This window comes from Gymnoscopelus braueri, assembly GCF_963280865.1.
Source record: "Gymnoscopelus braueri genome assembly, chromosome: 20".
Taxonomy (NCBI): Eukaryota; Metazoa; Chordata; class Actinopteri; order Myctophiformes; family Myctophidae; genus Gymnoscopelus; species Gymnoscopelus braueri.
Genome location: NC_137622.1, coordinates 18,775,143 through 18,791,288, shown reverse-complemented (window position 1 = coordinate 18,791,288; position 16,146 = coordinate 18,775,143). Strand labels below are relative to the sequence as shown.

The following is a 16,146-nucleotide window of genomic DNA, read 5'->3' as shown; positions in this document are numbered from 1 at the left end:
AAACAACTGGAATTCTGGGTAATGCAGGCATCCACTAAAGACCTGCAATGACGGTAGTGACCAGCAGAGGTTGCTAAAAATCGTTGCTTTTGGACTTACCAAGTATGCTTTAACATATAATTTCCCCCATACACACATCTTTACAACATTTGTACACTTTATACAAGCTGAAAATAAAATCAGATTGCAAAACATACCAAACTGTATAGTATAATTCAATTAAAATTGCAATCACAACATTGAGCAAAACATTTCAATATGATTGCCCCCTTCAGTATCCTGAAGCATTAACGCAACCTCTTAATGTACGTATAGTATAACGCCACATGTTGTCCCTTAGTGTTTCACTGGGTCTTTTATGGGGGATTAGAAGGATGTGCCTGCTGCCAAACATCTCTCATTCACACCACTGGCCTGTGATTCTCTCACTTCCCAGCATGTGCTCTGGGGATAAAAATAACCACCCCACCACAGTCCTTCTGGTCATTCAGGGCAACATACAGTAGGATGGGCTATCCCAGTCCTGTTATGCAACCACCCACCCAGATGACAGAACATAGGTGGATTATTGGATTAGCATCAAGTCAAGAGTGCCGCTCCAGGCAACAACTGAATCTTGGTGCCTGCCTACCCCTTAACAACTTTCACCCTAGTGTCCCTATTTTGGCCATATCATTATAGGTTAAAAATGTCAGAGAATTTTCAAAAACAGCATAAATAACAGAACTACAAGCTTACAATACGTCTGATCGTGACTGATTTTAGATTCGCTATTTTAGCTATATATGGCTTGAGTGGTTAGTTAGACAAACTCTGACACTAGTGTGGCAGCGTCTTTTTTAAATCGCCTGTAATTAAGCTATGTATTGTGGGAGGTGAGTGATTTCTTTGACAGTACAGTCATAGAAGGTCCACACAGCTTGATAGACAACGGGTGAAGTTACATAATATATCTTAAATAAGAGATGTGTGTGCATAGCATGTCTGTAGTGGTTAAGTGTGTGTGAGTGTGAGTGCGTGTGTGTGTGTGTGTCTCTCTCTCTCTCTCTATACAATGTGATACTAATCTGGGAAGACAAGAGCAGATGTTTTTTCCATATGTAAGTGATGGTATCGTTTGCTCAGACTTCGACGTAATCAAGGAAAAACAAACCTAGAAATAGGCTGTAGTTTCACAATCTGATTTGAATCACCCAAATTGACCCAATCAAAATAGATCAGACTCAGTGGCAGGTGTGGATGCATTAATATCAGAGATACATGATTCGCAAGTAATGGCAAGGAAAGGGAAGAAAAAGTAATACACATTCTTAAACAAACTATATCACAGAACAGGCATCACAATTCCAAGTATGCACACACATGCACACATGACCTCTTAGAATATGATCGTCATGACTGGAACAAAACAAAAACTGTGGCAACCACTGATTAGAACTTCTTATAAGAGGCCTAGATTCAGACAAAACCAGGAAGAAAAATATCTCCTCTGCCCTTGAATCATCTGGAAAATGTCTCAATGTGGTGCAGGCAGCCAAGAGCTCACCTGAAGAGACAGCTGGCTAGGAGGGAGTGACAGAGTTGCATAGATAGAGGTGAAGGGAAGGACACAGACTCAAAGCCAAGTTAGAATCTGCTTCTTCACCGACCTTGGGCTGGATGAACGACTCTGAATGTTGGCAAAGCCTACAGTGTTTTTTTGCCAAAAGCCAACCATTTTAATTTTGGTGGAACAAGGACCGTTTCCACATTTTATAACGAAATCGCAAAAAGAAGCACTCTTACAATTGATTCAGTACTAGCAGATATGCTATAGATAGACTATAGTAGCCTGTGTGGAAATAACAGTTTGAAAAGTAGAATAACGGATTATACATGGAAAATGTTTTAAATTCATCAATTCATTTTACATACATAATACATACAGTGAAGATAAAATTACCATCAAACATGCAAATACAGTATCCCTGCCTGCTGGGAAGAATCTTCGCCACTTATAGAGACATGGATGATGTTAGTCGGGAACAAGCCAGCACTGCTCATCACCGACCCGTCCATGACAGCCATCAAAGACAGGTGTCTTGACATTCGCGCCATGGGCAACAATGAGTGTCAACAAAATAAGTAATTAAAGACTAACAAGCCACAGTGACAAATTAAAATCAGCAGTGTGGGCAAAACTGATGACTGCAGCATAAGGCATGTGGAAATTGCAGGCCAAAGGAGTGGGCTTAGCAGCGGTGATCGATGTTGTGTCTCTATGTTGTGAAAGAGCCCCCACAGTGAGGAGCCGGTATGCTGGAGGAGGCCAGGTGGTGCATTGCACCACTAACGGTTGGTGCTGCTACTGCTAAACTTAGCCCTTTTGCTCCCTCTTTTTAGCAGTGCGTTGACATGTGGTGAGGAGAAACCAAGGTTTTTGCTCTCAAAGGTTCAGGTGAGGTACATTCCACCTACGCTAGTTACTACAATGACACATACAGGATAGAGTAAAAAAAAATAGTAAAAAAAAAAGTGTTCAGGTGCTCATTCACGAAACGATCAGATTTGATACTAAAACACTTGTACGAGTGTCATCTGTATCATCATTTTTGTTCTTAGCTGAATGTATTCATTAGTGCACTGCACACAAAACTCAAGTGTGCTCTGGGACATGCCAATGCATTTGAAAAGTGAGTGAAAGTGAGGTTCAGTGTAATTGATTTTTCATAAAGAATAAGGCCTCCTAACAAAATGTTTCAGTGCCCAACATTTGTAAAATAGCGGCCTGTTCAACATAGCCAATGACTGGGGTTAATTTGTACTACATATTTTTTTGTTGAAGCATTCATAACATAACATAATTACACACTCAGCATGTTTGCCATTCTGCCAGGGTGGCCACAATTTGGCAAATTTGACAATCAGTATTGTGTTGTGTTTGCAATATCGTATCTTAATTTAGCATAGTGGCAGACCACAGACACCTCCTAAACCTGTGGTTGTGACTCACAGTTATATTATCAAATCTAATCCAACTTGTTGATCATATGAATGCCATAAAAATAAAAATAATTATTTTAACCAAGATGACAGCCTGGATAACATCTGTGTCCATTCCCAATCTAGGCCAGCAGCTAGAATAGTTAATTTGGTTAAATCTAAAGGACACATTTCCCCTCAGTGATCAATAAAGCTCTGATCCATATCGGACAGAAGCGTTCCAGTGGCCTGCATTCCAGCTTCAAATCAAACCACTTGTTTTCTAAATATTTTTTACCTCTGCAACGATTCAAAATATATATATATGCCTATATTATAGGCCTTAATAAATATATTTTTGCATTCAATGAGCAAGCCACACACACACACACACACACACACACACACACACACACACACACACACACACACACACACACACACACACACACACACACACACACACACACACACACACACACACACACACACACACACACACACACACACACACACAATTTTAATTGGAATTCTGTGAAATTGTCTGATGACACACATACCTCCTGGAACACATTTCACTTGCTCAGCTTCTGCCACACACATACATCGTGGATAAAGGACACAGAGCCACTGGCATACATTTCTCAGTGGGCGCTGCTCTCTTAGTATTCCCGGGTGGACGTGGACAGTGACTGCACAGCTCCACACTTAATTTCATTAGCTGCAAGCAAGTCACGGCTCGACTACCCAGACATCAATCGGTTCTACAAAACCTTTTTCTTCTTGGTTTTTACTAACCAGGTCATCCATGCCAACCTCGTGGCATGTAAACAAAATCAAAGCATGTAAAAGATGGGGGGGAAAGGTATACAATAATAATAAAGACTTTGTTCATTATTAACACAGAGGTCCTTAACCCATTCAATCCAGGAAGGCATCTGTGTCATTCATTTTAGATTTTAGCTATCACCATTTATTTTTATACTTTGGCTATTCAAAAATAGCAGATCTACAAGCTCATAGGGCGGCACGAGTGCTGTGCTACAAGCTTGTAGATCTGCTACTTTTTGAACATTTGTGCAAATCTTTGAATACATATATTTTTTTGAAACATTTTCAACTAAAATCTCTGCTTCTGGGGGTCCCTGGAACAACATATTTTGGTGAGGATCGGCAGCCAAAAACATAATTTTGGGGGTCCTTGACAAGAAAAGATTTGAGCACCACTGATATAGTAACAATAGTTGATAGACATTTGTTGAGACATTTGAAAGTTACAAATGTTAGCTTTAAAAAAATGTATTCAAAGATTTGCAAAGATTTTCAATGAAATGACAGAGGTAAGTTCCCGGATTGAATGGGTTAAACTTAGAATAAAGCGGTGGTTGTTTCAGCTCAGCGGACATAGAGAGCAGAAGCACTACACAGCTCTGGAGGGGAAGCCTCCGGAGGAGGGATCAATGCCACCAAGTGTCGTAATGAGTTTGGACGCAGGCCAGATGCCAGGATTATTGCCTGTGTCAGCCAACAGACAGACGGAAAGAACAATGGTCACAAGGGGGCACGTATTTCGGAAGGGGTTGCCCACTGGGGGAAAAACTGGGCCCAGCGTGGCTTGGCACTCCTCTCACTTTCCCAGTATCTCTCTCTCGCTCTCTCTCTCTCTCTCTCTCTCTCTCTCTCTCCCTTCCTTTCTTTTTGGAATGGAAATGGTCTTACTCTAGAACCAAGAAGACATAGAAAATGTTACCCTCAGAGGCATCACAGAAATGATTTCCTAAGCTGCGATATTTATCACAATGGAAAACTTTTTATATAAATAATTTTGCTTTAATAACTACTTTTATAGCCTTAATATAGCAAAAATAAATAAGTCCTATTGAAGTTTTCAATCCGGGATTTCTTTGGCTATGAGCTTGTATATCTGCTATTTTTGAATAGCCAAAGTATAAAATGATGGTTATAGCTAAAAATCTAAATGCATTCCCAGACAAAATTCAAGGAAAGCCATAATCATATAGCCAGTTCAGAATCAGCATGTGAATTTCTGATGAGCTATGGTTTCCACACAGTTTTGATACATCATGCTACATTCCTGTGCTGAGATTTAAAAAAAGTTTGATAATGCAGTGTGCTACTGTATTTTTTTCAAATAAAGCAGGGGTGGTGGACAGTGGCCTAGAACAGTTCCTGCATAACCGTTAACATAGGGCAGATTAAATGGTCATGGTGGCATCATGACAGGAACAATAGTAACCCAATCCCATGGCATGTTTCCCTAAACAGCCTGTCTCTTGACCTGGATAGTCAGGAGTATCCTAATTACTTTGTAGCACTTAGTAATTAGTTTTACTTTGCACTCTACTTACGTACGTGACCATTTACCCTGTTTGTTGACTAGGGTTCATATCGTTTACTTGATCTTGCAACTCTAAGCCTAAATTGTAAATTGGGTTAATTCCGAACTACAGACACAATATTATACTTTTTTACCGTGTGGCTCCTCAGAGGTGAGGTCTGTATGCGTCTGTGTGTCTGTAGGCATCTCTCAAAGTACCTCCACTAATGTTCTTTCTAGGCCTGACCTCGACTAAGTCGACTAGTCGACTGGTTAGTCGCGGGGGGTCCGAGTCGACTGCGTGTCTCTTAGTCGACTCTAGTCGAAAAAAAAAAAAAAAAAAAAAAAAAGTTTCTTTTTTTTTCTTCTTTTTTTTCACGTAACTTCCACTTTATTCTTCTTATTCCTCGTCTTTGTATTGGTATTGTTTGTGTTGGAGCGCCTCAGTGCGGCTGCAGAGTTCATGTGCAACCTCTTCCAGAGAGAGATAGACACTAGAAACTCTGCTGGAGACAAAACAAACTGTGTAGACTTGGCCCTTTGAAATAAAATGTATTTTATTAGTCGACTGCCAGTCGACTATTGGCAATTAGTCGCCAATTAGAGTCGACTAAACAAATCCTTAGTCGGGGACAGGCCTAGTTCTTTCACATTATGTTTTAATTGTTTAATGGAAGTCAATGGGGCACTAATCAGGCAACTTGTAGATGACTGATGTCACAGGAAGCCACATGAAGTCTGAGATCCACATTGGAGCAACGCGGTTCCCATGTGGATCCTGAGATCAAAATGATTCGATTTTATTTTTCACTTACATATTATGAAGCCCATTGGATGGCTATGTAATGGTGATTGGACTGGTAATATAAATTTCACGAAACAAACATACAACATTATGGAGAAACGGCAGCTATCTAGGCCTACTGACCCGACTCAGAATTACTACATCTACGTTTCTTGATCCTTAACAAATGGTCACAGTAAAATGGGGCAGGACTATTAGCACACAATTATAACTATAACAGCATAGTGATTGTTTCAAAGCTCAGGGCGACAGCACCAAACAATATCATAGTTAGGCTGTTTCTAATACGGGGGTCGTTCTGGTTATTGATGCTGGAGTTCAAATTAAGCCATCATAGAGGATGTCTACAGCACGACAGATTTTTACAGTCCCATTGTTTCAAGTAAATAGTTGTTACTATGAATATGATTACACTGCAACCATTCACTCCAGGTGCCTGCATGACTAAGGCATACCAATGTATGCTACTTTCTTATAAACGCTCATGGTCAGCCTGAGGCTAATCAAAATGATAGAGGAGCTCTCTGGCCTCCCAGTGAAAGGCCCAGGCAGGCAGCGCCCTAATCTAACTGTGGCGGTATTGAGCGAGCTCTAATGAAGCCGAGAGACTCATGGGTCGGTCAATAAAACTGTAGAGGAAGCTACACGTGGCATGGCCACAGCCAGGCTCCCACGCTGTTGATTCAATAGGCGCAGGGCACGGGCAAACAGCTCCGCAAGGGCCCACGCCAATTATCTGACATGAACAAATGAATGGGAGGAGCAGCGGAGTCACTGTGAAAATACTTTTACCTGAAAGATTGACCGACGCATGAGAAAATGGACTAACATGTCTAAAGGTTTGGTTCTACAACAGGAAATGTTAAGCTGTTCCAGTTTATACCAACACCCCAAGCCCACCCCACGAAGAGATTGTCCTGACTGCTAACCGCATGAACCACCCAAGGCTAAAGAAGTATGCTATCTTTCCATCAATTGCAATTTGTTCTGCAGCACCATGCATGATCTTGGTCATTTGTGAGCACGAGATGCTGTGACCCTCATTAGGGGCCGGGCAACATTTTTGTTCCACAGACAGATCAATGTCAAGTCCTAGGACTTTCTACCCTTAGTTTCAAATCAATACAACAAATTCCTATTCCACTACACCCAATCCCATTGTGTCATTTAGTATAATAGCTAAGATGTAAACAATGACATATCCCTGCATTGATTCATTCAAGCCAGATAGATATTTTAGCAAGCACATCAGGTAATATCTATCCATGAGTATCACACAACCCTAAAATGGGATGAGACATGAGAGAAACATACTAGATACAAGCTCAGGCTAAGTCACGGCACCATCCATAAGTTACTTATCGTATCGCAGTGGTGTAACTAGCTCTTGTCACAGCAACGATGGGGCAGCTGTAGTTGTCTCCGCCAGGCCGAAAAGCATGGCAAAGACTATGTTTTGCACCCTGTCCGTCAGTCCGTTCGTCCGAGTGTCCGTCCTTCCGCCTGTGAACAGCTAATCTCCGGCGCCGTTGGCCCCATCGCAGCAAAACTGTGCACACTCTCTCTGGATGCCAGAGCAGAACTTCTGCCCCAATGTTTTACATGGGCCTGTTATAGCGCCACCAGGAGGCCGATTTTTGCACCATTTTTTTTACAGTACTCCAACAGATTTTGTCTGATTTTTTTGTCCAAACACCACACAAATCAGTACACAGTATCTCTTTAGTCATTAACAACACATTAACCGCCAAGAACGTAGTCCTACGGTCCGTTAAATCCAACTGTTAAGCGCCGAGACCGTAGCCCTACGGGCTGCGGTCTTTTCGCGCATGCGCGGTCCGGGTGCACTTTCGGAATTTTTTTGATCCACTTCCGTTTCCGGTTTGATGACAGGAAATAGAATTATTTGGGATCCGGTTTTGACGATCACGCCCGCTCCCATTCTACAGACGAAACTGAAACTCAATTCTCTTCCTGTAGTTTTTTCTCCTCGCATTTCACTGTTTAACGTAATCCGCTCTAACTCAAACATGGATGCCCCGTTTGACACGCGATCTTCACTGGGAGATACAGGGAGATCTCGCGGATGTAAACAGACCGTGTAGAGCTCAATCTTAAGGATTTTAACAAGATCTATGGCGACATGAAAAAAACAAAAAAACAACAAAAACACCTTGGCACTGGTGAGTACATTATGAGATTAACCTCTGGCGGTGGATGTGTTAAACGAAACTGGTCTTTCAGATTTTTCATATTCCATCCTGATAGGAGTGCTTCGTTTTGAACAAAATGCCTCAAATCATGAACACACCGTGCAATTTCCATGTAATTTTGCACACACATCTTCACTAGGTCAAGGAAGAAATGCCACTTAAAATTTTTCAAATCAGCCACATGGTGGCGCTATAACAGGCAGATTTGTGTTTTTACCTATAACTGCACCAATCTGTGTAAAACTTTGTATGCACACTCCCTAGAGGCCAAGGAAAAACCTTTGCCCTGCATTTTTCACATCTGCCTTTTATAGCGCCACCAGGAGGCAGACTTATGTAAAAAAAAGAATTATATTACCCCTTCCGATTTTATCCAAATTTCACGCATATCGGTACATGATCTCTATAGTCATGTGATCAAGACGGATCCGTTTGATTTTTCATATTCCATCCTGATTGGCTAAGATTGACATCTAAAGTTTGCAGGAGTGGACCGTCTCTCCTTTATCATAGCCTTTCGCCCATTGCCCTGTGCCTTTTCATACACTAACCCCAAAACAATGTCATCACATGTACCACACAGACAAAACAATTAAGGCATGTACGGGCAATGTAATGTATTTAGAAAGGTTGTCCATTTTACCCAGCACCAGCTACTGGCTTCTGTAAAGTGGTGCACTGTAAAAAAAAAAAAACGCCTTTCTTTTACGTCATTTTCAAAACTTAAGCAAGATGTGTACTGGATCTTGACCTATATACACATAACCTAAATCTGTATCTCAGTACTGCTTGTGTTGATAACCATCATATCAGCACTTAACATTAGTCAGGCAGCACTTCACTTCCAAAGCACTCCAATTGTTCAAATTAAACCCTCAAGGCACATACAGATACGCTTGTGCAAATATTCAAACCTCATTCATAGACTAGACTTATATGTTTTGTTTTGTTAAGTCATGCGTGATCTATGCTGCTAGGTAAGTTTCCAAAGCTCTATGTCGATATCTCACACTTGGCTGTAGACCAGAAAAATCAAGCAATCAAGAATTCATCAACTCAATTCACATCTAATGATCCCTGATCTAAAAATGAATGAAAAAACATTGAAAGCTTGAGTGATAGCAGAACCCGTATAACAACCCGTATGCACGCTAGTGGAAAATAGCTGCCGAATGACCTGATGTGATGTGTCAGTGGTTAGCTTAAACACAGATCAGATCACATTACACATACACAATGCCATATACACACACACAGTCTCTTTCTTTTAACACCTCTGCCACTGTGTTGATTAAGGGTGCGCCCACCTTGATTAAAAGGGTGTATGCACTATTTTAACAAACAACCAGGTAGCTAATCTGCTTTTACTGCGGGAACTATTGAGTTGATGGTAGCTACATAGAGAAAGAGAGAGCAATCAGACAGACAGGCAGGGCAAATAGCAAGGGATATAGGGTGTATGGCTGTTGCAAGCATGCTATAGTATTAAGACATAACCACCTGCTAAAGAGCAGCCGTGCCACAGTGACATAGTTGTACATCAAGTCTGAACAGGAAGAGGGTCATAAAAATGCACGAGACTGCATTGGCCAAGGGCAACGCTGGTGTCATCTTCCTAACCATTGATGGTGTTGCCTTCCCACTGAGTGCCGACCGACGCCTCACTGCCTGACCTTGCAGTCGTGCCGTGTCAGGGTCGCACTGACCGTCTCCCGGCACGTGCAAGTGGCCACTGGCTGTGTCGTCCCGCCGTCTGGCACACGCGTGTTGCATCTTCATAGACAACACCAATACAATCCAGCAATTGTCTGAGTGCTGTGACACTGACCACTGAACCCCTTGGACAAGTGGCTGATTATATTGTTGAATTTATTTTTATTTTACGGTTACACTCACTGAAAGCAATAAGGCTGTCAGTTAAATGTCTCAGATGTATACATAACTGGGCGAGCAGCACCAACCAGAAAAATACACCCCTATTCTTTATGCCTCTTCCTTCAATCTTTAATACTCCTTTCACAAATGATTTGGTGTTCGGCAGCGGGAGATCAGAACTGAGTTGTGTTTTTTTGAGCTGGTGGCAAAGCTGTTATGTGGTGATTCATCACTGTATGAGCTTATGTTTGTGATGCTGCTTTCCACAGGATCGTAAATAAGATTCCATCTGAACAAAAGGGGGTCATTACTGAGGAGCTCCAACTGACCCGCAGATCATAGGATCAAATCCATTATCCTGGATAATAGGCTTTAGTTTAAGGCAATACCTGAGATGCCACCGCTGTGGTCTGCTAGTGATGACATGGCTCCACCATAAAGGCCTGTCACAGAGTGGTTAATAGTTACAATGGGCATGCCACTCTGTAACAGGACCTAGGGCGGCTCAATTATGGCAAGAATCATATTGAGATGATTATTTAACACGCCTTGACTTTGGAAACGTCATACATTTATTGAACTTTTTTCTTGGAACTTTTGACTTTTTTGCTCCTTTATTGTTCACAGACCACTTTATTCAAATAAATCTAATACATCTTGAACAATATTTCTTCTTCCTCATCAGACTCCTTGAAACCAAAGTGTTTCCAAAAAGCTAAATTATCCTTCTTGTTGACCAAAGGCACTGTTTCCATCATTTTGGCTCAAGCTGAACTCAACATGCCACAGTCTAACTTAGAGTGAGTTTGGGCTTTTAGGGAGGTGCGTAAGCATAAAGGAAAGGGGAGAGCTGGATTTATAACAAGGCAAAATGAGAGCATCATTGCGAAATGGAATGTGGCACAATAAATCGTTTGAGCAATGTAGTTTTCATAATCATTGGAAGCCGAAATCATAATTGAAAATAAAATGTGATTCATTGACTTGGCCAGCCTTATCTGGAATAAACATCTGGAGAGAATGTAATGTCATCTCCATGTCCCTGAAAAAATAAAGAAGGCATATTCTGGAGCGCCGTTTGAATTATAGTATGAAAGGGTGAAGAAGATATCAGGTATACACTATACACCATCACAAATAGTGCAAGAGATTAAAAATATATACATAATCTTGCGATGGGCTGACAGGTCCTCTCAATCAATAATAGGTCTGATCAATAACCATGTAGATCACCAAACGTTAAAATAATCCATGAAAAACTATTTGACACTTTGCTGTGTGTGTGTGTGTGTGTGTGTGTGTGTGTGTGTGTGTGTGTGTGTGTGTGTGTGTGTGTGTGTGTGTGTGTGTGTGTGTGTGTGTGTGTGTGTGTGTGTGTGTGTGTGTGTGTGTGTGTGTGTGTGTGTGTGTGCAAGCATGCATGCATGGATACGTGCGCATGTACACGTGTATGCCTACGAATGTGAATAGGAGCACATTTGTGCATGCACGAGTTCATGTGCATGTACATTGTCGAACTGCCAGATCTTCTTTTGCCTCGTAGACGGAGGGAGAATCAGTGAGGTGAGGAAAATAGAGTAGGTGAAGAAATTGATATTAGGCCAGCTGCAGCTTTAGTGATGGAAGGCAGGACGTGAAGTGTAAAATAGAGAGGAGATGATGTCCCATGCTGAGGCAAGGGGAGGGACCAGCATTGTAAGGGTGGAGGGGACTTGATATGACACGCCGCCAGCACCCAGACAGGGGATTTAGAGGCATGCTTTTGTGCCACATTATTATGAACCAGTGATCCGCCAGGCACACGAGCCGCTCTCGAATCCGTCAAAAGGGAGCGGCCTATTCCCCCTGTGGTCTCCCTCCCAGCTGTAACCACTATTCAGACAGACGGAGGCTTAGCTGGTGTTGCTGAAAATCTGCACAGGGGAGGGGGAGAGGTTCAGTTTGACTAGAATAACAGGAATATTGAAAATGGGAGGGTGGGCGATAAAGACCGGTGCATGGCTTTTTTTTAAACAGTAGGTACTACAGTATAGGTAATCACACTGTACAGTATAGCTAACAACAATGTTGCTAACTCCAAGTTACAAGCTGAACTTCCCTGTATTCAACATGTTATTATATTATTATAATGCATCTCAATGCAATATAATGCATTATAGTGCATCCCAATGCATTATAAATGTATTACAGGTTATTTATTACTGCATTTAAGTGTTGGGGGGAAAAAAACATGGTGATCAGTACAATATCAATATGGCGCATTGTCAAGCTTGTCGATGTTACTGTATCGATACGGCAGGAAATGCATTACCTGTGGTGCCACATAACACAAGCTGAGAGTCAGACATGAACTTGTTGCAACATTATTGTTTGTAACAAACCATTGATGGAAAACAAGAGACAACCGAAAATGCCATTCTTGTTTTTTTAAGAGAATTTTTTTATTGCATTTATTAATAGGAACTCTGGGATTATAGGCACTTACTTTAAAGATCTATGTGAGCCTTAAATGTAAGTGTTTTAATTTGTGTAATACTTAAGGCTTTTCTCTTTTTCAGATTATAATAATAAAGAAGAGCTCTGGTAGTAAATTCTGTAAGACTTGGTCATTATTCAAAATCAACGTGTAGGTGACTTCACCTACTGTATGTCCCATTGAGCCCTGGATGGGATATTTTGGCAACACTGGGCATGTGGGCTGGTGGGTAGGCTGGTTATTCCCAAAGCAGAGTGGAGCAGAGGAGTAGGGTGGCACATAGATGCCAGGATGAGGAGTGTATTCACGCAGAGCTGAGGGACAGGCCACCAGTGGATTAGAGGTAGTAAGCCTGGCAGAGGCCTGCCCTTTCTAGATGGAAGGCTGCCTGACACACAGTGGTGATTAAAAAATAAAACTAGATGGCAGGGATTCTCAGCAAAACAAGAAATGACACAGTCATATAGATCAGCTTGCAGCAAGCTAAAGCCCTTGAAAAGTCAACTCATGACTCTTACTAAACATTACCAAAAAAATATTAAAAGCTGGTCTGGGTTCCGTTTACCGTTCAGTCCGAGTTTAGATCCGATCATTTCCACTCACACATACATGGAACACAAACGAGGGACACTCCACCGTCATGGCGCTCAGCGGCAAAAACGTCCCATACCCATTTTCTTCATCGAACATGGCCAGCATAGTATTCTGACCAAACACACTATGTCATACATGTGTTTAGTAATGTACTTTTGTGTTCTTCTATCCTTTAATAAAAGCATATTTTCCAGTCTGTGATCCTGTCTGCATAAACGCTAAACAAGATGGCTGCTTCTGCAAAACTGAGCGCCCTTTGATTGGCTGGCCGAGTGAGATATACTACCATAGAGATATATACAGTGGCCGGACACAGTATCGCATCTGTAGTGACTACTCTAAACATTGCATGCTTAGATCCCATATGCTACGTAGTTGTTTAGATGCCATATTTTGAGAGGAACATAGGAAGCCATTGGCGAGTCCTCATTGGCTGGCCTTTTACCAAGGCCAGCGAATGAGGAAAAAGTGATGAGAAAGTGACCACAAGTTGCAGCGTCTCTTTACTGATCAGCTCTGCAAGCTGATAAAAAGGGCAGCGACCTGTACCAGACAGTCAGCCAGGGGGAAAGGGGAGGGTTATAGACACATTGAGAAAAGAAGCTTTGAGGCTGGCACGCTTGATGTACAGGAGCAAGACAGGCCCATAGTCTGGTGGCAAACCATTGGAATCAAATCAATGTTGATTCTAACATTGAAAGCTCTGCTCGCACAGAAAAACACACTTTTTTCTTTAATCAGAGATGGGAGGGTGGGGGTGTTGGTGAGGGCGGGGGCAGATGGCGAGACATGGAAATGAATGGCCTTGGCTCTGAGGAAGAGTAGAGAAGTAAAATGTTTGCCCTTTGTAACTGAAAAGAGGTGGTATGTTCCTCAGGGGGCTATGGGTGACAGCACTAGCTGCTGCATTATTCATGCATTCGGTCTTATGACTGCAGAAACATCAACGGTCAACAGTCCTAGAGTCCTCTATGGAATCTATGCTGGCACTGAATTATTTACAATACGCTCGACATAATACATGGACCCTTGAGGGTAATAAAGTGTCATAATTACAGCGATAATGCGATACACATTTAGCAGTGGTCCAAAGATGATTAAGTAATTTAAAATTACTGCAGTACAGTAATCTAAAAAAAAGATAAAGACAAAACCTATTGCAGATGACAAATACTGCTTACACAATGCTTCATGTTTCATGAAATGAAACTTGCTTAAACTTACTTCTTTTACAAAGACTGCCACTTTTTGGCATGACAGTAGAATATATTTCAATGACTGTCATATTTTACAGTTTGATTGAAATTACATTTCCTGGGTTGTGAATATGAAATTTACTTTTCCCATACTCACAAGTTACTGTACGAGTTTCCTCCTGATTAGCATAATTATAAGGAAATAATAAATGGAAGCAGGCCTACATTACCTACAAACAAGTCACTTGGCAGATTATTTAGCAACTTGATTCAGTACAGTGAAACAGCTGCCACAGCTCTGATCAATATACTTTGTTTGGCTACGCCCATATTATAAATAAAAACAATAATTAACTAACTCTTTTTGGATGTCATTTGGTGTGCAGGCAAATGGACATTGAAATCATTAGTATACATCCACCTGAATAAATGTCTAAAGTTTCAGCACTGTGCAAATTCACCTTTCCATAAGCCATACACTTTTATTTATGCACGGTTTATTTATGCAAGCAACTGAATTCACCAAGTAATACAGTCATTAGGAAACCAAGGTTTATGTGTATTCAATCCACTATACCTAGGCTATGTTATGTAGACGCATCCTATTGCTCTAGCACAGTGGTTCTCAAAATGTGGTCCCCAGGGGTCCTTGAGGCGGTTCCAGGGTGTCCAGTTTATTTTCACTATCATTTCACTATTCAGATCATAGCTTTCACTATCTCTCCTCCTACAGTATATTTTATACTGTCAGTTGCAGAATCCTGTACCAGATCTAATCTAGCAACAGAAGTATTCTCTTATGGTGGTCCCAGTCCCTGTCAGAAACAAATAGTGAGATAGAAAACTAGTGCTCTGAGCCTCTGTGAAGAAGTGACTGCTCCCAAATCCCAAGGCCAACAATACTGTGTGAGACCTGTGGCAATAAATGTCACTGCTGACAAGAGCTTCAACGTGAGGGCAGTGGCCTGTCCACCTGCCTACCTGAGCATATTGTCTAAAAATATCATTGGTTTAATTGGTGGATAGGATTGGGATATGAAGTTGCCCTTTGTCTTTAAGGGTGCTATGAATTGAAAACACAGGCTATGAATTGAATACACAGGACCGGACCCCAATGGAAACAAGCCATAGGCTTTCTTGGGTTATCCTTTTAGCATCCTTTGGTATTAATCTGTACCCTTTTTGCAAACTGCTAATAAAGTATTCAATCAATCAATACCAAATTGCATTTATAGCTGGGTACTCGGAGCTAGCTATAGCAAGCAAGTTAATGTAGTCACAGAGAACTGGCCTTCTTGCAGCAATAGCTGAGACTATGTACAATTATTTTTGACATGTTCTCCTTCTCACACTCTGTTCTACTCACCCTCAGCACGGGAGCGAAGATCGGACACGGTTCTCTGGACTGGCGGCATCTCTCCACGCAAAGCCGGGCGACGGCACCTGTCAAACGCCGCTTAACGGTTCTTATGCGTTATGCTCCCCCAGTAGCTGCTGCCTCTTCTCACCCGTCTAGGAATTTCAGCCGACGTTCAACGAAGTAATAACAACCTCTTTCATGCGGACAGTAAAAGGCTCCTTTTAACTGTGAACATTCGTTATTTGTCGAGCGACCATGTCCTCCGTCCTCACGACTCCACGGCTGCGTCTCCCTGCATCCTAGTGTGTATCAAGTGGGTTGTTAAAGA

At 41.7% G+C, this 16,146-nt stretch overlaps 1 protein-coding gene across 3 annotated transcripts in view; it reads right to left on the bottom strand.

The window, feature by feature from the left end:
• atp8a1 (ATPase phospholipid transporting 8A1) overlaps positions 1-16,146 on the bottom strand; it is a 168,929-nt gene extending 152,783 nt beyond the window's left edge. For all 3 annotated transcript variants that reach the window (XM_080415274.1, XM_080415273.1, XM_080415275.1), the window contains exon 1: positions 15,825-16,146. In XM_080415274.1, coding sequence (XP_080271400.1) covers positions 15,825-15,873 — 49 coding nt within the window. In that variant the 5' untranslated portion in view covers positions 15,874-16,146. The remainder of the gene's footprint in view (positions 1-15,824) is intronic.